Raw genomic sequence first — 23544 nt, 5'->3', positions numbered from 1 at the left:
GTTAAGACTATGTTAGCAATATTTTTAACAAAAATAATACAAAATTATTGCAACAAATATATTGTTAATTAATCAAGTAACTTTATATATTTTAAATTGTTGGTACAATTATTTCTATTTTTAGTATTACTCATGATCATTTGTCATTTAACTTCTATCCCTTTAATAAATTATATTTTGAATTGGGTGTTACCCGTAATATTTTAATAAAATAAAATAATAAATTGAAAAATTACACTTGATAATAATATTAATAATATAATTTTGATTTTGTGGTCAAGAATTAATTATATTTAATAATAAAAGTAAATAAATTACTATAATAAATAGTCAAAGAATAAAAAATAAAATAGAATGGTTTTTACAGATATATATTGTTTAAGTTTATAAGAATGATTTATTCAAGACACTTAAGTTACAATTGTTGTGTAGAGTTTCCATTGTATGTATTGTTTTCATCATCATCAGAGTTCTTAGTATTCAATGTATGGATATTTGAAACTGATTTGTATTTTGACTTTCTACAAAAAAAACAATTAATTAAAATAATACATTTAATAATATAGTTAGCATTTAATTGGTGTAAGTTGTAACATACTAGTTTTCTTCTTAAATATACAAACTGCCTCTCATATTTGTCATAAACTCATAAACGTAAAGATTAGTATATACTAGTTGCCTCCTAAAAATTCTTATATTACTTAGTAGCTAATAAATAACAAAAATATACCATGTAAAAAGAAAAATTTATTTTTATACATAATATTGTATAGTTTTAAAATTATATAAAATTAAGTTACAATAACATATTATGTTCAATATAATAAAATAAAAAGAAATAACTGAGTAGTATTTAGATATTGGAAGTAATTAAAAGAAAATAAATCATTTATTGATATGATTTACAAAAATTTAAATAATAGATTTAATAAATTGCCTAAAATTGAATTAAATATTCATAAATTTAAAAATTTATTTGATTTTTACATATGTATATTATTTGTTCCATGAGAGTTATAATAATTATTTATTATTATTGATAAATAATTAGCGTTGATCTTTCCATTTTTTTTTTATTTATCAAAACTCATTAAAATGTCATTATTTTCCTATTAAGTATTATAAGTCTAATCATGTGTCATTGTGATCTTAGTAGTTTTAAGTTTTCTGTTATTGGATATAAAATTATAGTTATCATTTCATTGTTTTTATACAAAATATGAATATTAATAACCACGAAAAAGTTTAATTACTGTTAATCTAAGAAAAATGTTACAGAATTGCATAAAAAGTATCAAGAATGTACAAAATCCAGGTTAGTACCATCTCCAATATACTTATGTTCAAAAACTTAAAAAATCATTAATAGAATATGGTTCATTTGATAAAAGATTTAAACCTTACACAAATCTAAATTTCAATGAAATTATTAAAATTCAAATTTTGGTATAAGTTTATCTTTGTCCAAGTTAGTCTGATAAATTTTAGTGTATTGAAAAATTAGTTTTAAGAATTTAAAAAAACAAAACAAATTACAACCTTATAAACCTGACTTTATTCAACATTTACGCATAACAGATCCAGAAATAAGATTACATTTTATTTCATGGTTTATAGTGATGTCAAAGAAAGGTCCATTATTTATTAATCATATTTTATGACAATGAAATATTAAATAAACAGAATAATCATTATTGGTAAAATGAAAAATTTTGTGCTGCATATATTAGGATACAAATACAAATAAGTTGGATATAGAGTTGAATAAGATTGATAAAAAATTATTGTGGTCCTATTTTTGTGACAACTCAATGGAGAAAAAACATCTAGATGGGTAATGATTTGCGATTACTTCTTGATAATTTATTCTTAATTACAAGTAGAAACAGTTATTATCAACAAGATGAAATAACGACTCGTAATGCCTGAATTGTCCAAGAATTTTTAAAAGTAATATTTGGTTCAATATTTTAATATTTAATTGAAAATTTGTGAAAATATATTCTGATTCTATAAATTATTTTTAATTTATTTTTTAAAACTTAGGTATAGGTATATTTTATAGCTTATGTAGTCTATATAACTTTTATATCTATACGACTATATACCATAATGTTTAGAAAATATTTTGGATATATTATTTAAATACTTCAAAACAAATTTTGTAGTATTAACACTTCTTCATCAAAGCTTATGAAAAAGTGATTTATGAGTATTATATTAAAACTATATTATTATAAAACTCTGTTTTTGCGACACATGGTATATATTATATTTAAGGCTGTTGATTGATGTTTTAATAATATAGATCACTAAATATATACATAAAAAAATGTCCAAATTCAAATTTAATAACATTTTTTTTCAACTAGTTATTTGGGGAAATTAATACTAAACTGTTTTCATTTAGGATTTGTTGGGAAACAACTTTTGTATAGTTTAAAGACTATCTGAATAAAAATTATTGATGTTTTTGACTGTTGAAGGCAACTAGTATACACCTGTGTTAATTATGTGAATGGCCAAAACCATATTGTCAATTTAAACCAATTAGTTTAGTATATGTTAATATGAAATATGAATTTATCATGTTTATATAAATTATTGAATCAATTGAATAGATAACTAAACACTTTATGCAGTTAAAGATTTTATAAAGTAGTCTAAACAAATTCATACAATAATTCTTTATCATTCATTATCTTACTTGACAGTTTGCTTTTTATTTTTAAAATGATAATTAATCGTTCTTGGAGCTTCAACAGGTGGTGATGGTCTCACAAAACTCATTAAAAAATGCTGAATAAAATTAAACGGGTTGATAATGGTAAAATGAAGTACATTTCCAAGCCAAGATCGATAATTGAGTATGGAGTACAGCCACTGATTTGATTCTTCCTAAATTAACATCATAAATAATACAACACAAGTTATGCAGAGTTGCATATAAAACTGATTAATTTATGCCTTATGGTTCAATACAATTTAATGTGCAATGAAATCATATTTAAGTAATTATCAGTTGTCTAATGATTCATTAAATATTTAAATGTTGAACAATTCTTTCTGCAATTCAGCATCAAAATAATAAAAAGTTATTAATTTTTATATTTACCTTATCTATATGTACATAAATAGTTGATGATGGACACAAATTTAATGCATCTAATGTTTGGTCAAAATCTTCATCACTAAATTGTCGATGAGCTATAAATTTTATACGTCTGAAAATGAATGTTTTACTATATAAAGTTCAATATCACTTAAAAAAAAAATCAATCAATCGGGAACATTTTCTTACCTTCTTGTGAGATTTACTTTGTTTACTATATAAAATGCGATATCTCTGAATAAAGAATTTGTTTGAAATTCTTTGACTATTGTAGCATCTTTGCATGGAACTTTGAATTTAATTCTTGTAGTACCATTAGATCTATAATAATTGAAACATTTCAATACATTTGCATAAATATAATACACACAAATCACTTTTTCATAAGCTTTAATGAAGAAGTGATAATACTTCAAAATTTGGTTTGAAATATTTAAATAATATATCCAAGATATTTTCTAAACATTATGGCATATAGTCGTATAGATATAAAAGTTATATAAACTACATAAGCTATAAAATATACTTATACCTAAGTTTAAAAGCGTATAGGCAGTTTGTTAAAAAAAAAATTTAAGAATGATTTATAGAATCAGAATATATTTTCACAAATTTTCAAATAAATATTAAAATATTGAGCTTTATTAAATTTTTATTAATATCTACTGCCTATCTATAAATAATAATGTTTAGATAATATAGTAGTATAAATAAAATATAACAATGTTGTAATTGCTATAAGGATAGAAATTACTTTTTAATTTCTTCCGCAACTTTTTTGACACCAGAATTTATATTAGGACTATCAAAGACACGCAACTGAAATACAAAATAAAATTTGAAGCTATTAAAGTTGCATAATCTAAACTAAAACATGAGGAATGCTTGACATGGATAACTTTACTCTGTGACATATTTATAGGAGAAGTGGGCTGGCAACAGTAATAATACAACCACCAGATGATCAAATCAAATTTTTGTCTAATTACTTTATTAAATTATTTAAAATTACATAATAATAAATAAATTTGAATTGTATATAGAAAATGGTACACAATTTTGTATTAGAAATTAGAATAATATCTATCAGATGACTCATAGACCAGTTGTTCTCAACTGAGGTAACATGGATTAACCTTAGAGGTGACGGGATATCTCCCATTTTATATAAATCATTATTATTTTGTATATTTACCAATTTAAAATTTAAAGTGTTAATGTTTATTGAACACAGCAACTTAAATATAGTGTATGCTTATTATTTTTCTGCTGTATTTCTTTTTTATTTTGAATAAAAGAATAATTTAAAAATATACAGTTAAGATTGTTTATTATTTTGATGTTAAAGTTGTTAAGGTTTGATTTTAGTAACTAAAGGTTAGATGAATCAAAAAGGATTGAAAACCCCTATCATAGACAATAAGAAATTTAAATTACAAAAAAAAAAATATTAATATAGTAAATATTTTTTATTAGGTTACCTTGTTAGTAATATCAGTCAAATATTGTAAATATTTCTGTTTACTGTCATCAATATTGATTGTGTCTATAATTCAATGATTAAATCTGTTAATTTGAAATATAATCTAGCAAAATATAAAATAAAATATTACACAAACCAGAAATATCTTTCATAATACATTGAATAGCATTCAACAATTGCCGTTTTAAATCCAGTTGGATATCATTGGGATTCGTTAAAACTTGTTTTTTGTTTATGATATATTGTTGAGAATTATTTTTTTCTAATAAATAAATCGAAGGAACAACAACATTATCGACTGATTGAAGAAATAAGTTAAAGAATAAATTTATTCACAAAATAACAATTATGAAAGTTTAAAATATATACTTATTTAGTAATGTTACATGCAAACATATTATTAGAAATATTAGTTAGAAATTAAATCATTCAAATATTTACATACCCAAGTTTAACTATAAACTAATTTTACCAAGGTGTTTTTAATCAAATTATAAATATTAATGTGGCAAGAATTTAATATTTACACTATTATTGGCACTAATATTCTTATTAGTAATAACTAAACATGAAATATTTTGACTCTTTTTGTACTATTTAAATTCAATATTTGTGTATAAATGTAAATGATTCATGGCCAAAGACTATCGCATACATAGTTTTGAAATTTAGTATACAGGTAATCCTATAGTTGTGAATGTGCACTTTGAATCCAATTTTTTAAATTTCAATGAGGGGCTCACACTTAATACAATCAGCTAGTTTATAACAAACTTACTCACTATAGTCATTACATTTTTTTAAAGTTATTTTACACTATAATGAGTTATTGTATGATTAATAATTATTAATCACTTAAGATCTAACTATTCACACACTCACTAAAAATTGTATGTGTTTCTACAGCAACACACAGATCAAAGAATAGCCATAACTGGTTATTAATATAAAAATGTGCTTACAATTTTAACAGTCTTATATATCAATGTAATTTATTGTAATTTATTAATATTCTGTTCAAAAAAGTTCAGAAAATGTATTAAATAAAAAACTAATTAGTTGAAATGTTCAAAATTTGTTATTTGTATTTACATAAGACTCCAATGTGAGAATAGGTAATAATTTAAAATACAACCACATCATCAATAACTATTTGTTTTGTTTGAATTGAATTTCCAGCAATTAAAAGGACTTTATACCCACATGTGTTGTCTCTGTCTTTTAAATACATATCATACTAGTATTTAAGTTCAGGAGTTCCAGTTTGGGCTATAAAATAAAATTTTAGAGTAAATTGATCCATTGTAAAGTTTAAAGGTAAGAAAATTATCTGTGGTCTTTCGTTAGTTTTATAATATTTTAATTTTTAAGAGAATTATGAGTATATAAAATATTAAAACTTAATAATAATTCTTATGACTCGATTAAAAATTAAAATATTCTAAAAAGCCAATGAGAGAACACAGATAATGTTCTTACCTTTAAGTTTGATAATAGATCAGTTCACTTTAATATTTAAGCTAACAACACAAAACTGTAACTATTGTACTTAAATATTGGTATGTTTTATTCTTAAATTAGAAAGATAGAAACAACACATGGTAGTATGGTGTATTCTTAAGAATAATCCATTTTATTAATTTTTTTTATAGTTAACTTGCTTTGAAATTAAAAAACCAAGGTGCTCTAGATAATTTTACTATAAAATGTGTTAATAGATTAATTTACTTCATTATTAAAAATGGATGTTTCTAACATAAAATTTGTCGTGTTGTATGTAAGTAAAAAGTAAGATAGAGACAACACATGTACCTGTTTATATTCAATGCACGTTAGTACATAATAATAATAAAATACATTTTAAATAATTAAATATATCTATAAAATCTTAAATTAATTAAAAAGTATTTAGAGTTAAAATAATAAAAGGATACAAATAGCTTTAAAATTTTTAAAACTTGAACTCAGTGGATCCATTTTATAACATAAAATGAGTTCATTATTCAGCGATTGAATGATATTTGTATCATCAAAAATCTTTATAAGATCATCATTTCCATTTCCTAAAAATACAAATAATAGATATAATATAATTAAAATAAATAATTGTTTTTTGTTGACATTATTGATAATGCAAGGATAATACTAGAATAAGCTTAGGTTGATATCATATAATGCAGGTATAACATTATTTATAGTATACTTACTTAAAAATATATTTTTTTGTAAATTTATAAAGTTAATTAAATGGATTTTAAAATAATTTTTATTATTAAGAATAAACAAGGGCAATAAAAAGATATTAGCCATTATCTAAGAATAATCTTATTCAAGTAAATAATATAAAATTAAGAACTTTAAATGAATGAATAAAAAAGTAAAATACATAAGTTGTATAAAATCAGTGTAGACGTGTAATACTCATGTACTCGAATCAATGTAAATGAATAATGTTTATAAATACCTATATACATCAAAAGCGCGCAATTTCTGTCCATCATCTGTTGTAGTGCTGCTTTGGAATCACCTTCATACCATTTGAGTAACGACATGATTGTCAACGTTGAAAAAATTGCTTTCTGTCAACTAATTTTGATTTTTAGAATTTTACTTGTTAGGATTAGAAAAAAAAATCAAAAATATTACCGACATCTTAACAATAATTAGTAGTAGTAGTAGTAGTAGTAGTAGGAGTAGTACTAGACATTAGTACATCCGCCACAATAATTAAATATAATATTGAGTTGGATCTGGGTACTCACCAAACGGATTTAAAATTAGTGTCTCTTTTCGGGAACCACCACAGTAGGTAGGTAGGTATATTAGATGCACTCAGCAACACAGTGTCGCGAACATTCCCAACTACGTTTTTTTCGAGCCAAGAGAAGAACGGCAAGAGGTCTTAAAATCGTTTTACGAGATTGTCAAGCACTCTCGACTTCGATCGTCGATTTATACGTTATCTACGGTCGATTCTGATTACCTGTCAGGCAATCGGACTCTCGGCCATATAGTTAGTTGACTAGGGCACTAGCCAACCGTATAGTATTTGGGTGTATGTGTGTGTACTGTGTACGGTTTACGACGAGTGTCGGATGGGAGTGGGCCTGGTGGGAAATCGTCATACTACCAGCAGCTAATCAATCCGACGACTTATCTGTTATCACGGGTAACGGGGGCAACATCATCATTGATCTTCCGCGTAACACTATTTATTGTGTGCACCTACGATTTTAATACATTGTGTAAACGATGATCGGCGGCCGAGTGCCGGCTAAAATGATGCCACCGAATGCAACGCGCGACGACGAAATTTAATAATATAAAATGTATGCTAATATAGTAATATTTACTGTGGCTAATGAAAAATGACTCACAGCAGTTTATCAGTAGGTATTTACATTATTATCACCTCGCCGTTTACCAACGAAGACTTACGTTTTGTTTCTGTACAGTCGTCTGCGTTATAGCAATGATTTCAATCGATGACATCTCCAGTATCTCGACGATTGATGGTAAATCATTCATTGATCGCGAACAAGCGTTTTGAACAAAACTCGAGAGCACCATCATGACCGAAGAGTTTATCAGGAAAGGATTGACCACATCTGTGGCCCAAATATGTTCAAACATTGGTTGGCATTCTATGTCAAATTCGACTTTGCAAATGATGACAGATATCCTGTACGAGTATTTCAGGGATTTAGCTCAGTCAGTCAAAAAATTCTCTGAGATTTGTAAGTATTTATTTATTTACACGGTTCGTTCTGTAACGCTTAATATGGAATACATAATATAACGTAATAGTAATATCTTATACGTGTACATTGAATAATTTTCTGATTTGTTGGGATAATACTTTATTTTGACCAATCTTTGGGGATATTGATATTCCTTATTATTATTGTATTTGATACAGTAATATACAATCACAAGGGACTGCCCCTTGAACTCTTTGGCACAAATATAATCAGGGGAGGACTGTCTTCTTCAGAGCAGTCTGGGAATTTTTTTTTTAAAGTTGCCCAAATCCATTATCTAATCTAATACCTAATTATAGCACTTTTGTTTAAAATACCACACATTTTTTCAGTTAAATATTCAAAATATAAATAATAACAGTAGATACATTACATGTTTTTGAAATATATGGTAATGACTATTTATTGGCTCAATGAATAAATAATTTATGAAATGTATTTTTTTTTTAATTTTAATCTGTAGTGTAGATATTTTGTTCTAAAAGGTTTACAAAATATAACAATAAGGGATTTTTGATGTAATTTTTGTCAGTTTTTATCAACATTTTTATTCTAATAGTTACTATGGAAAACTATTATTATAATGTAAATACCATAATAAGTTACTTATATAACCTAACTAGTCAGCCCCATAATTCAATTTTTCGACCAGCCCATTGGAAAATTTCCCAATGTGTCAGTTCGCTCCTGGCTTTAATGCTGCTAGTAACCAATAACCAATAATTATATCAAGAGATGGGGATAAATAGTTTTTTTATTTATGAGATAAGTTTTTTTAAATTACTTTTATTGACATTTATTTATCAGTCATGCTCAATCTACATGTTTTTTATGCAGCCTAAAAGAGTCTAAAATTAAAAATTATAATTAAACTATTATACTACAAAACCTATTATAAGATGTTATAATTTATAAAGTTCACATCATTCTAGGGGGAGGGTTGGACTGTTATAAAATTTTTGTGAGAGTAATATAAAAATATGTATGTGGCTAGAGTGAAAAAAGGTTGAGAATGGCTGATTTAGATAATAGTATCTGATAGGTACCTACAGTAAGACAAAAATTATTTTCAGTTTCCCCAAATTCCTAAGGTTTTTATGTTCTAATCATTGTTGTGGACTATTTGACTTTGAATTGAACAAAATTCCTGTTTATAAAACCCTATTATGATTAGTAAATACTGGATTTTTATGCACAAATAATTATTAAATATTTAATTTTATAATTGTATCTACCGTTAACATTAATTTAAAGAAATGATTCAAAGGAAACATTAGATTCAAAAAGTTATAATATTTATTGGGCAAAAATGTTATAATAGTGTGTAAATTTTATTATTATTTTTAGAAATTTATAATTTCATTTAGACTTCTGTGAAATTATTTCAGTGACTTATTAGCTTATGCTTAAACTGTGCTCTACATTAATACTTATTATTGGTGCATAAAATTGGCAAATATTTCTGATGAATATTTCAAATGTGTGGGGAATAATAAAATCATTAAATAATCTAATTTTGAATTATTTTTAATCAATTTTTGTCCAGTATTTTTTATTATAAATATCATACATTTCTTTTTAATAGCTAGTTATATTGAATTTTCAACTCTCTCTCTACTATTTACTTATTGTTTCATGTATAAATAAATTTACTAGTTTACATGCTGATCAATTTGGTCAAAGTTACTGTTTTTAATAATATTAACAAAGTCTATATTATTGTTTATAATATTAAAAAATTCACCTTATTTATAGTATGATTCATTCCATTTTGATTTTTCAAACTTTTGGCATTTTAATTTTAAAAAACACATTTTAGTATAAAAATAAATAGGCTTACTTTAGTGCCTAAAAGTTGTATTTGTGGTAAGTTTTTCACATGTATTTGTATTACTAAAAATTTGGAGATAACATGATTGTATATTTTGTGTATCATATTTTCATATACATTGGAAAAAAATAAATAATATAGGTATATTGAGAATGGATGCATACAAACTAAGTCCCAATAAAACTTTTTAGGACAAATTGAGTCTCAGGTTGTTTCAAGGTATATACTAATTGAGTCTATGTTTTAATACTAACCGAGTCCCGTCAAACTTTAAATTTTCCATCCCTTTTTTACAGACTTAGGACTATCTATAACAAAAAATGCTACAGATATGGTTAAAAAATTATTTATTTTAAATATTTTTCAATATAATATAAATATTTTAAATGTTACTTGTGTAGAATTAATGTAAATTTATAAAGGTCATGATAGAATTTAATTTTTTTGTAATGGTAAAAATGTATGATAAACATGGTATGTATTCAAATTATGTTATTTTCTTTGGTTGCAATAGCTGCATTTGTTCTTAGATTTCTTTTTCTTTGTTTTTACATAATTTCTTTTAATAATACTTTGAGTACTTATAATTTTTATAAATGTTCGGATGAACTGAATATAACAGCATTGAATTTTGAATGGAAGGATTCACAACTGTTAGTTGTCGTCGCCAATGAATACATAAATAAAGCCAATAGTTCCTGAGGATATTGTGAGCTTTCGGTAATGTAATTTTCTAAAAAATAATCAATAAAGCATTCTAGTTAATAATCTGTAGATAAAATAGAAATTGAATCATTGGTGAAGCAATCATTGACACTAGCAAGTTTAAAAATGAAAACCTAAAATATGTTTATAAATATTCAACAATTTAGACTTTATATTTATTAACTAGACCCAATGATTGGATTTTTCTAAACGATGCTTATCCCAAATGCATTTTACAACCCCTAAGTTGTGCTAATGACCATGAGAATTTACTGTGCTAATGGCTAAACTATATCTACAATATCATCAATTGCCTTTTCAAAATCAACAAACATAGTTTTAGGATTAAAATAAATTAATTTATTGACATTTTGAAATTATTAATTAAAAAGAAGCCTTATACATTGTTAAAGCTTTTTCTAGAAAGAAACAAAATACTAAAGGTATTATTTTTTTTTTATTTTGTGGACAGTAAACATTGGGTAGCTTTTAAAATCCTTGATATATTGTATTATACGTAATTAAAAATTTTAAATTAATAGCACATGAAAATGTTATATTTGTAGTTTTGTCGTTGATAATAAATTTAAGTAATTCATCTTTGCTTGTTTTTAGGTTAAAATCAAAATTCTGATAATTCTATTAAGTTATATTATGGTTGGTTTTATATTTTACTCAAAATAATCCTTGGACTCAATCAGTATATTTTTCTTTTATACCTGGGACTCAATTAATTAATTTTTTTTTTTATTTTGGGACTCAATTAGTATACAATGTTGAGAACATATCCGTACATTTAATTAAATCAGATAATAATATATAGGTAGGTTACCTGGTATATTCACGTTGTTGATAAGCTAAGGCAATACTGAATAATACTTTTTCTGGCTGTGTACAAGTTGATTCCCGGTCATTATATATTTTTTCAATATTTAGTCAAATATTCAACCTATTAGCGTAATCCAAGAGACACCACGAGGAGGTTGGCTGATAAGTTTCTCAAAAATGTTGTTCTTTTTAGTTTTTTCATAATTTGAAAAATATTCAATTTTTATTTATTAATTATTTATTGTATTATATTATAAATTATTTTTTATTAAAAAAATTTAGATTTTATGTAAAAATTTTAAACACATTATTTTTTAAAGATAATTAGGTTCTATATATCTGGTAATGAGATTATCATTTCTTGGTTTTTCATGAATTTTTTAGTCCCATTGCTCCTGCATTTAATGTATGTTTCTGACTGCACTTCTAACAGCTCAGTCTATTGATATACAACAATGTCAATAGGGAATCAACTCGCACATACCTCTTAATAACCCGGAAATCAACTAACGTGAATCAATTCACTTACTTGCGCTATTTCTATACAAACAAAAAATCAGTTTAAATAAAAAACTTTATTTATTCTTAGTGATTAAATAACATTATATTTATATGCATATACAATATTAAATGTTGTTATTTTGTTAATCAAGTAACGATTTATGATAATTCATTGACTGCACATGATGTAGTACAGTGGTGGCCAACTACGGCCCGCGGGCCAAATCCGGCCCGCCATCATTTAATATCTGGCCCGCGAAAGAAATATAATATTTTACATTTACGTAAAAAAAAAATGTAAGTATACATTCTTCATATTTAATCCCGTATCGCCATATCGTTGCGTTTTTGTTGTTACAATGTCATTTAATAATATAAATAGCATTACCGTATTTTCTCCCATTTTGAATGTTGTGCTACTTTAAAAACAGAAGATTGTGGTATATTTCCAAAACAAAGGTGTATCAAAATTATTAACACACTTATTCGTGAATTTGAAAATCGTTTTAAAGACATTCGAACCAAAGAACCAATTATAAATCTATTTGAAAATCCATTTAATATAAATCCGGAAATTGTCGAAGCTTCTTTACAATTAGAAATTATAGAACTCCAATCTAATAATTCTTTAAGAACAACATTTAATAATTTGACAAGCTCTCAAAATCTTGTTCAGTTTTATTCAAATTTGTCTGAAGAAGATTTTCCAAATGTTCGGAAGTTTGCTGCTAAGATGTCTTGTATATTTGGTTCAACATATATTTGTGAGCAAGTATTTTCAACGATGAAAATTAACAAAAGTAAAACTCGATCTCGCATCACAAATGAACATCTACACGCCGTTCTCCGAGTAAATTCTACCAAATTAGAACCTAATATTAATTTCCTCTGTCAACAGAAACAAGCTCACAGTTCACATTAACAAATTAATACATTTTAAAATATGTTTTGTAAATATAAAACTATATTTTGTATAGTTTATATTTATTTTTATATGTGTTTTAATAATTTATTTAAAAATAATTTTTGAAATTGAAGCTGATTTAATTTTGGCCCGCGGTAAAATTTTTTTTTTTTTATGGCCCGAGTTAAAAAAAGTTTGGCCACCACTGATGTAGCAAATAGTAATATGTATTTTATGAAAAATCTGGTCTATTGATTTTTCTCATTATGATTTTTAGCTTTAAAAATTATTATTTTAACCACATTAAAAATCAGTCAAAGAACAGAAATAATTCAATAGTAAAATTTTCTTTATTAATATTAAACCATACTTTTTAACATAATAAAAATAATCATTTGACTGTATTTATTGTAAGGAACGTTCTTTTAATAATATCCTAAAATGATTATAAAATTAATAGTTTTTACTGTTGGTACTAATTACATATTCAATTTTTGATTATTTCATAGTTTGAGTATATGAATTAAAATTTTAATGTGTATTCTGTTTTCTAAATATATTAATTATGTTTCAGTAATTATTGAGTAATTTAGTACATAAAGGCAATTTATAAAACATATTTACATGTAGTAAAACATAGATTATTGAATTACTGAAGTTTATTTAACTATTATATGCACTATTTATAGCCTAAAAACTAAAATTTAATTATAATGGTTAAATTAAATAAAATATTATTGTTTTTGATCTTTATTGTTTATAACTTTCACTCATAGAACAGTAAAGTATACCTATTTCAAATTTCTGCTTCTATCAATATAATTCATACTTTAAAGCAATTTTTTTTTTATTATTATTTTAAAATGAATATTTACAATCTGTATACATATAATACAATAAGTAAATTTTGAGGGCTTAAAGTAAAATTACAGAACTTGTGGACTTGAGTGAGGCGTCCAGTTGTCCACTTCAAATTAAAGCAATTAAGAATATAAAAATAGAATTGAATTAAATATGAAATATTCATGAGGTCGGTCAAGCCATTTCTTTAAATTTAATTTTAGTTATTTTTTTAAATGTACAATTTTTCAAATTTAATTTTTGAAAATTCAATAAATTTGCCTGACTTATCATGTTACTTATCATGTTGACTTTTTGACAAAATTGTATGTTTTAAAATCTAATAAACTGAAGTTACTTAAAATCAAAATAGTTTATCGAAAGGTAAGATATTTACAGAATAAACCTACTCAATTCCAAAATTGTTATATGAAATTAATTTGAATATTACCACCATTATATACACAATATATATGGTTTTTAATGTTTTAATATTTATTATATTTTCAATATCACAATTTAAAAAAATAATATTTAATATTGTAGATAATATTATGGTACAACTTGTAAATTTCAATCACTAGACACCGTCAAGGGTATAATAAGATGTAATATAATATATAGCTGGTACAATATTTTCAAATTGAACATTAACAATTAATTAATTAATTTAGTAGCAATATTGAACATAAACAGTACCAATATTATTTAATTTGATTTTAGTTTAATGTTATCTATACAAACATATTTATCTAAAAAAATGGTGAAGTAAGTTATATAGCAAGTATTGCACATGAATTCATCACAAAAATATATTATCATTATACAAATCACATCTAAACGTAAAAATATTATTTTTGTTGTTGATAACTTATATAAAATGTTCATCTTGGTTAGTATTTAGTTTGTAGAACATACTTTTATAACTTTAAACACACATTTTTTTATTGACATTTATAAAACTAAAACTAAAAAATTGAATATTAAAAATGTAGGAAAATAATTATAATATTTTGAAAATTTTATTATTTATAGAAAATTATAAAATACAACTTTATGAACATTTCAAATGTCTGTAGTTATTTGTTTTTTATTTATACCAAAATAATAAATTGATATTGATGAAAAATGGTTTAGCATAAAATTTAATTGATTATTTATTTTATTTTTTTGTTTTCCCCAGAAAAGTACTGGGTATCCAAACTACCTTCACTACCCCTTACACATTCTTAAGGTTATGCTAATGAAATTTAATAAAAAGTTTATTCAAAGTGATATATACATAATATTATAATATATGTTTATGATAGATAAACATTATACATAATTGTAAACATTATTTTTTTATTCTTATTTTTTCCCACATAATATTACCTATTATGATTTTTGGGTTTAATCTGTTTTATATTTAAAATATAAATTTTAATATAGTTTGCATAAGTAATATCAGTATAATTAGTTAAATTAAAAATAATAAATCATACATTTATATAATTAAAAAAAAGTTACAGTTTATTTAATAAAATATATGGTTGTAACCTTGTATCATAATATATAATTAACATTTACAAAGTTTAATGTATTTTTAGAAGGAACAACAACCGAGGGCAAATCCTAATTTAATTTTTTACATTAAAATATTATTAGAAATTATATTTATGAAAACTAAAATTTCATTGTACAATATATAATATTTTTTTTTTCAGCTGATACAATAGAACCAGATATTGATGATGTAAAAATGGCATTTCGAGATAAAGATGTCGCTGTACCAGATTTAATAAGATATTTAAAACAAGTTGGGTCTATAGAATTTCCTCATCAAGTGCCTAAGTTCCCCATACCAACAAAATCAAATTTAAATATCATGAAACCAGGAAGCAGAGAAATTGTGACCAGACCTGTTTATGTTCATGAACATCTTCCTACAATGTACCCTGAACAATCTGGTAAACTTTTTATACATTTTTAAAAATCTTTGATTTTAATTTTAACGTTTCATGGATATTCTGATTTTTTCTTTCTATATATTTTTATTCATATCATGTGAAATATTTCTAAATTGTTTGTGCTTACTTATAACATTCTATACATTTTAGAGTCATAAAAATCTGGAATCTAATTATAATTATTTATCACAGATGACAGACCAATGCAAAATGATAGCAGCCAGACACCACACTCAAGCTCTTCATTAGGAATTTTTAATGAGCCATTAAGTTTTCAAGAATCTCAGGTCTCAAAATATGATAGGTAAATATTAAATATTATTCTTTAAGTATAAAATAATTTTTCCTAAAATCATTAAAAAAGTTTTTGCCTTATTAATATTTAATTAAAATATGTTATTTATTTTCAGACCATTAAAAGACAACCTGGTAGTTCATAGGCGTCTTAGAGAGATTTCTAGTGTAGTTATGACAACATCTGGATTTCTTTCTCCGTCTCGAGAAGGCAAATTGCCAGAATCTCGATTAATGCCATTTCCTAATTTTAAAGTCAATTCATCACATGCATCATCTTCTTATCCTACAGTTCCACCAGAAGTCAAAGGTGAACACAACCAACAACGTAGTAAGAAATTATCACAAAAAACATTGAACAGTTTTAAAGAAAAGGGAAAAAATATTGTTGACAGTAATAATAGCAATATTATTAATAATAATAAAAATGAAGATTCTAAAGTAAGAAAACTGACAAATGTGAAAGAAACATCAAAACTTAAAGCATTGAAAACTGGAGCTATCCGGGAGTCTAATCAAGGACCTCGACTTAAAAAACCTCCAAAGATCAAAGATAAATCAAAATTAAGTGTACTAAATACTATATTTGATAAGCCTATTCAAGCATCAGCATCACATTCTAAGTACTCAAAAAGCTTTTTATGCGACAGTGAAAAACTGACAACAGAACCCGATAAACAGAAATTAAATATATTTAAAAAAATATCAAAAGTTAAAGAAGATAAAAATAATGATAGTTCAGTACATTCAAGTTCAAAATTAAATAGCACGATTAATATATCTAGGCCAAATTCTACTATTGTCAGTTCAGATATTTTGGTTAAGCCTGAAGTAAATTTAGAAACTATTGAGGAGAAACAATTTAAGCCAGGTTTCTTTAAACCAACTGTTGAAACAAAAAAACCTGATAGTGTACATAAACCATCTATAAAAGAAACCAAACCAGAATTGAGCTCTAATATTACTAAAAAAAGAAAAAAAAAACAGAAACTACCAAGTGATGATAATTCTAAAAGCTTAGACGTCAAAACCAAAAACATTGGAAATAAAAAATCGAAAAATAAACATGATTCTGACCTATTTTCATCCCCTTTGAAATTTTCATTTTTTGGTCATCTACCACCAGTGCCTGGTCTTTTGCCAACTGTGCCAAGTATTTTACCGCCGTCTCTTGCTTCAAATCCATTGGTTCCAAAATATACTGCTCCTAGCAGTGTTTTACCAATACTAGAAAAACCAAGTACAACTGCTTCTATGATGTATTTGCCTTTACCAGGAGAAGATGATTTTGATAAATCCGAATTTGACGAACTTTCATCCACACTTACTCCAGAAAAAAAAAAAGTTTCTACAGAAAAGATCAAAGTAAAGTATATAATTGTTTTTATTTATTATTGATTCTTTTTAATTTTTAAAATTAAATTTATTATTAATTTTAGCCCAAAAAAGAACATAAGAAAATCAAAAAAGAGAAGATAAAATCTAAAAAGAAAAAAGATAAAAAAGACAAAACTAAACAAAAAGAACGAAGTGAAAGAAAGAAAGAAAAATTATTGAAAAAATTAAAAAACAAAGAAAAAGTTGACTCGGAAGAATCAAAACTGGAGCCTACTATATCTGAGGTTGTTACATATTAAAATTTCAAAACTATTTATTATTTGATTAGTTGATTAGTTATTTTTGATTGTATGTATTTATGCTATTGTTGAAGTTAATACATTTTATGTTTCAGGAAAAAGAACCAGAGCCTGTTATAAAAGAAGAAGACCCATTGGTCCCAAAAATAAAGCTTAAATTACCAGGGTCAAATGGATCGAATTCATCTCCATCTGTACAACGAAAAATGTTAGAATTATAAAATAATAATTAAAGTAAAACCTTGCTAAAATGAAATCGCTAGGATCATCTAATTTTTCTGTCTTCATGAGATTTTTTAAAAAAAAAACCCCATTAGATATTAAATTAAAGATAATACATTTTTAAATATTATTTTTATGCATAATATAGTCTGTATTCATGATACTGATTACTGAACATAGCAAGCACCTGACAGCTCAGATATTAATTGTATTATTTAATATCATTATACAAAGCACCCGTATATCAATCATTGCTTATCTATATATATTTATAATATAACAGTATATTAAATTAAGACGATAGCATTAGTTAACAGTTTGCCAGTTTATTGCTTTAAATTATACCAGCCATAATCTGAATTAAGTTTTTCCATGTTATTATATTCCCTCAGCAAGAGTTTTAAGCTAATTTTTATTTGAAAATATGTCCATTTGTGGTTTAATGAGGTTTCTGTCTTAACAGGGTGAATTTATTATTTATTGAAAATGAGACTAAAGAAATTTTCTGTCTTAGTGAGGTTTTACTGTACCTTTTGTTTCTAAGCTAAATATAAATATATATGTATATATTTTTTGTTACAGTTTAATCAAGCCTATAGTTAAAAACAAATCTCCCTCAGAATGTATTGATGAATCACATAGTTTATCTAAAGAAAAAGAAAAATCACCAGTGGAACGAGTAAAATCTTCTACTACAAAATCTAAAGCACACTCTAAAGAAAAATCATCTACAACTAGCTTACTGTCTATGTCATTAGTACCTAACAAAGAAGAGCAAATTGAAAATGTTACTGAACCTATACCTAAACCATCTAAATCAAAAAAAAATACTGTAGTTCCTCCTAGTGCTGTTGTGGACACTGATATCTCTGTCACAACTTCCGTAAATGCTTCTGTATCTTCTGCTCTTATAAATTCTATTGCATCAAGTAATAAACATAAGGTTAAAACTACCAAGAAATCTAAAAAAGTTGTGACTCAACCACACCCAGCTTTTTACTATGTAAGTACTTATACAAATGAAGCAATACATTGAAACTTAATAACATTGTCTTTTACTACACAGAATATAATTTAATATTCTTATAATTTATTAATAACAACTATGTTTCTTGTATTGTTGATATTGATTCTAATATTATAAATTACCCTTTAAATATTAAGTGGTATTTTTAAAATTTAAACTAAATAAATAGATAATGATATCATACATTTTGTGTTCATATTTGTATAGGATGATGCTGGAAATCAAGTTTGGATATGTCCGACTTGCGGAAAACAAGATGATGGTAGTCCAATGGTTGGTTGTGATGGATGTGACGCATGGTATCATTGGTGAGTATAATTTATGTTTTTACTATAACAAAAAAAAAAACGGTCTTGTTTGAATAAATTACAGGGTTTGTGTGGGAATTCAGTGTCCACCAGATTGTGCTGTATGGTATTGTCCCACTTGTTTGTTGAAACGAGCTGAACGAGGGGTGACTGCTCCAGTCGAAAAAGCTAAAAGAGGAAGACCACTAAAAAAGAAATCAATTTCGTAAGAGCTTAACCTTAAATTGGTGGTTTTTTTTTATCTAATCAAATTAATTTTTCTTTAGACTAAAATTAAGGTTTAATTCATTATATTTTACAAGACTTATAAAATCAGTGGGTTTATTGATTTTGAAAATCATACATGATTTATCTTGATGGTTATACCTTATTTTAAACAGTCTGTCGTTAAATTTTTAGTACAAACATATATCTCTTTCGTTGTATTTCAACTATATCATTGATTCAACACAAGGCTTTATACCAAACAATTAAAATTTTCAATATGTCTGGTGTATAATAAACTGTCAAATTCTTTTTGATTCAGACAATTTTATTTTATTTTTCATAACTTATATAACATCTAAAATACTTTATAATCAACAAAAATTTAGATCAATTTGTTATATATTTTGTTTTTATTCGGAATACCATTATTTATATAACTTGTTAACATTTCCAATAAGACATTTTTCATTATTTATATACTTATATATATATGTTGTTAATTAATTTAAATATTCAATTTTTTTGGTTGGATTTGAGAATGTATTGCAAAATATGTTAAACTTACAATGTTGGATATATTATATAAATAAATTATTGAAACATCAATTAAATTCAATATAACTTAAAAATATAATCACTTAAACGTTTTTTGCAGATATTAATTGTCTATGTGACATAATGAAAAACATTATTGTTTGTTAGATACATTAATTACAACTGTGTTTTATCAGTTTCCTAAAAGAAAACTTGGAATAGAAAACATGGTTAATGATTTATTATGCTACCAAAACAATATATAGTTATTTACTATATAACTAATAAAAATATATCATTCATTAATGTGATAATTAAAAATATATTGTAATGATTGCCGTACGTTACAATATACTAAAAGAAAAAAAAACTTATTTTATAGTTTATACTATTTACCTTATGTTAATTGTATTTTAGACCAGTTCAGTGTATTATAAAAAAGTAAAATAAAAATATGTAATTATGGCATTCTTAGTGTAAGTTTACAATTTACTGTTTATTAAATAATTAAAATATTTAAAAAGCATATATATAAACATTTAGTAGGGGTAGATTGTGTTTTTTTAGAGTAATAGGCATATGCATTATAATGGAAAGGATTAATGTATTTGATATAAATATTAATCAAATAAAAGATTTAAAAATATTCACTGAAATTTATACTAAAAAAAAAAATATTTGTTAAATAATATAACATTTTAATTCTTCAATTAAAATGCTTAGAATAATTTTATTTTTTAGTCTTATCTAAAATTTGTTTTAAAAATAATTCAGCCGATGTTTAGAACAGTTGCATTTTAAAGTTTTGTCACATTATCTTTCAGTAAATTTACTATAATTTAGGTTTTTTACTATTTAAATTATAAATTCTCCACTCGCTAAAATTTATAAGCCACCAGCATATTACTTAAAATTATTTTTTAATTTATTATTGATTATTTCAAAAAAACGCTTGAGTCTATAAACTGTGTTTATTATTATTATCAACATTTATTTTAATGAAGTATCATCATTTAGTTGATCACCAAATATATGTTTGTACTGAAATGAAAAATTATTATCTTAAATTTGTCCTTTTCGTATAAACATAACAACATTTTTATAGTTATATCTTTTCAGTTATTAGTTTATTGATGAATCAACATAATCTATAAATAATGTATTAAATATACAGTTTTTATCAGAGATTTTGTGCACTTCAACTTTTAGACAGTAATTATTTTATTCTTCATGATTTAGAATGTTGTTAAAATTTCATTCTTTCTAATTCACAGAAACTTTTTAGCTTACACAGTAGTTGAATTCAGATTGATTTAAGATATATTGATTTCAGGAATAACTAAATAAATTGCTATGAAATCATGTATTGATAAACATATACTTGTTATTAATTTACTATAATTATCTTGTTTGTTGTATTTGTTTATTTACTACATGGATATTAAGAAAAAAAATGCAAATTGCCAATTTTGTTATTACAACTTAAATTAAATACTGTTATTAGACTTAAGTATTTATAATTACTGAAAAAGTGATCATACTTAATCAATTTTTTTTTTTTTTAATTATTGTAGTTTATAGTTGCATTTGGTTAATGTTTACCTTTTAGTGTTGTGTTTATTAAGAATGGTAGATTTAGAAGAAGAAAAAAAATAATATATTCTAGATTACCAATTTACTAACTAGTAGCTATTTATAATTTATAATTAATTGTTCCAAAGGCTTAGCTGCTATATAAGACTAGAGGACTCCTTAAGCATATATAATTTATACATTTAACTTATAAAATATTTGGATATATTATTTATGTTTACTTTTATTAATTTTGGGTCTCATTAATTTTGTAACAGTCATAGAACAATGAACTCTTGGTTGTGTAGACAATTTAGTTGAGCATGCAGTTGCATAGCTACATAGTACAATTAGTACACATTGCCGTTACCTAACCTATGTTTCCCAATTATATATTTTTATTCTATCTGACAAATCCGCCATACAATTTTTTTTTACTTAGATGTTTGCAATATTAGTATTCTCATGTTATATATACATTATATATTATATAATCATATTCCATATTATTCTCTAGATAGTTATTTAATTATATTAGAGTAGTCAGAGTGCTGTAAAATACGTAGTAAATTTTGTGATAATTATATATCGCCGCCCTCCTAATTGTGTCGCCCTCGAAGGCAGTACTTAAATCACTAATCATCTCATAATATGACGGCCTTCGCGGTGATAGCTCTGGTGTACAACCATACACACCTGCACTATTAATGTTTATTATTATTATTATTATTGTATTTATAGTCTATTATTAATATGTAATATTATCTATGTCTATCTATTATGTACTTGTTGTGTGGATAATATTTTTTTTTCTTGATTTATAGTTACAATGTTTACATTGCTGTTTTATGGAATCTTAGTGTTTATTACTATACATTATTTATATTTTATGTTAGTATGTTACTGTAAATATTTACTGATGGTCATTGGCAATTCATTTATAATTTTCACATTACTACACATTGAATAATATGATAATCATAGCATTCACCGTATACATATACACCGTATATGTTTGTTATATTTAGTTTTTTTTCAATAATTCATTACATACAATTTATAATAATTATTATTATTACTAGTATAGTTATTTATATTGATTTTTTACATTATTGTAATGACATTTATATTATTTATTACAAAAATGTAAACTATTCTGTCATTGAATGTCGACAATCATTATTACTACTACGTCCAGTAGTTAAATTGTATATTTTTAAATTTTGTGATATTCATTGATAATTTTAATGTAATGTCGCAGTTTGTTTGAGAATGCTATCACCAACAGCACATAATTACAGTAACATATATTTTATATATATATGATTTATTATTATTATTTATTTATTTATTTATTTATTTATTTATTTATTTAGATTTATACCAGTTTTGTTTTTAAAATTTAGTATTTACCTATAATTGTTTTAAACTAATAGATTTTTTACTAACAAAAAGCGAAAAAATATTTATTGTTTATCTTATTGAAAATCAACCATATATTATAAATGTAGTGTAATATAAACTCTGTATTCTGTCTCAATATATTAATTCTAATGTTTTATTATAATTTGCATTTAATTTGGACTACCTTATAATTGTAATATCTGATATCCAAAAATCCTTCCACACATTTATTTAATGATCTATTTTTATATAAAAATTATTTGAAAAAGCAACACATAATAACATAATTATTTAAGAAAAGTTTTGAATGATAAAATGTATGCATGTTTACATGTCAAACTTATTATTCACAAGTACAACGTCTGAAACCATACGTAAAATATTATTTAATGTAATATAAATTACTGTGATTCTTTTTAAGTATT

At 24.3% G+C, this 23544-nt stretch overlaps 2 protein-coding genes across 6 annotated transcripts; one reads left to right on the top strand and one right to left on the bottom strand.

Moving 5' to 3' along the window:
• Positions 1–355: 355 nt before the first annotated feature.
• Positions 356–7670, bottom strand: LOC132928042 (UBX domain-containing protein 4-like). Of its 4 annotated transcripts, none has more exons than XM_060992604.1 (10): positions 7246–7670; positions 7060–7181; positions 6530–6658; positions 4732–4893; positions 4594–4658; positions 3867–3931; positions 3302–3433; positions 3116–3224; positions 2708–2898; positions 356–521 (listed from the first exon to the last, which is right to left on the bottom strand). In XM_060992604.1, the coding sequence occupies exons 2-10, from the start codon at positions 7145–7147 to the stop codon at positions 416–418; spliced, it is 1047 nt and encodes a 348-aa protein (XP_060848587.1). In that variant the 5' UTR covers positions 7148–7181; positions 7246–7670; the 3' UTR covers positions 356–415. The 4 variants fall into 4 exon arrangements, with proteins under 4 accessions (XP_060848587.1, XP_060848588.1, XP_060848586.1 ...); XM_060992605.1 differs by having other exon boundaries at positions 7060–7205; positions 7358–7670; XM_060992603.1 differs by having other exon boundaries at positions 7358–7670.
• Positions 7671–7827: 157 nt separating this feature from the next.
• LOC132928040 (transcription initiation factor TFIID subunit 3) lies at positions 7828–23282 on the top strand. 2 transcript variants are annotated; one of them, XM_060992599.1, is made up of 10 exons: positions 7828–7984; positions 8051–8332; positions 15672–15914; positions 16107–16218; positions 16325–17573; positions 17648–17830; positions 17941–18053; positions 18650–19070; positions 19302–19402; positions 19467–23282. In XM_060992599.1, the coding sequence occupies exons 2-10, from the start codon at positions 8167–8169 to the stop codon at positions 19609–19611; spliced, it is 2733 nt and encodes a 910-aa protein (XP_060848582.1). In that variant the 5' UTR covers positions 7828–7984; positions 8051–8166; the 3' UTR covers positions 19612–23282. The 2 variants fall into 2 exon arrangements, with proteins under 2 accessions (XP_060848582.1, XP_060848583.1); XM_060992600.1 differs by having other exon boundaries at positions 7834–7988.
• The last annotated feature ends 262 nt before the right edge of the window (positions 23283–23544 follow it).

The sequence above is a fragment of the Rhopalosiphum padi genome, chromosome 3 (assembly GCF_020882245.1).
Source record: "Rhopalosiphum padi isolate XX-2018 chromosome 3, ASM2088224v1, whole genome shotgun sequence".
Classification (NCBI taxonomy): domain Eukaryota; kingdom Metazoa; phylum Arthropoda; class Insecta; order Hemiptera; family Aphididae; genus Rhopalosiphum; species Rhopalosiphum padi.
The sequence above is the reverse complement of the archived record's forward strand: the minus strand, read 5'-3'. Positions and strand labels throughout refer to the sequence as shown.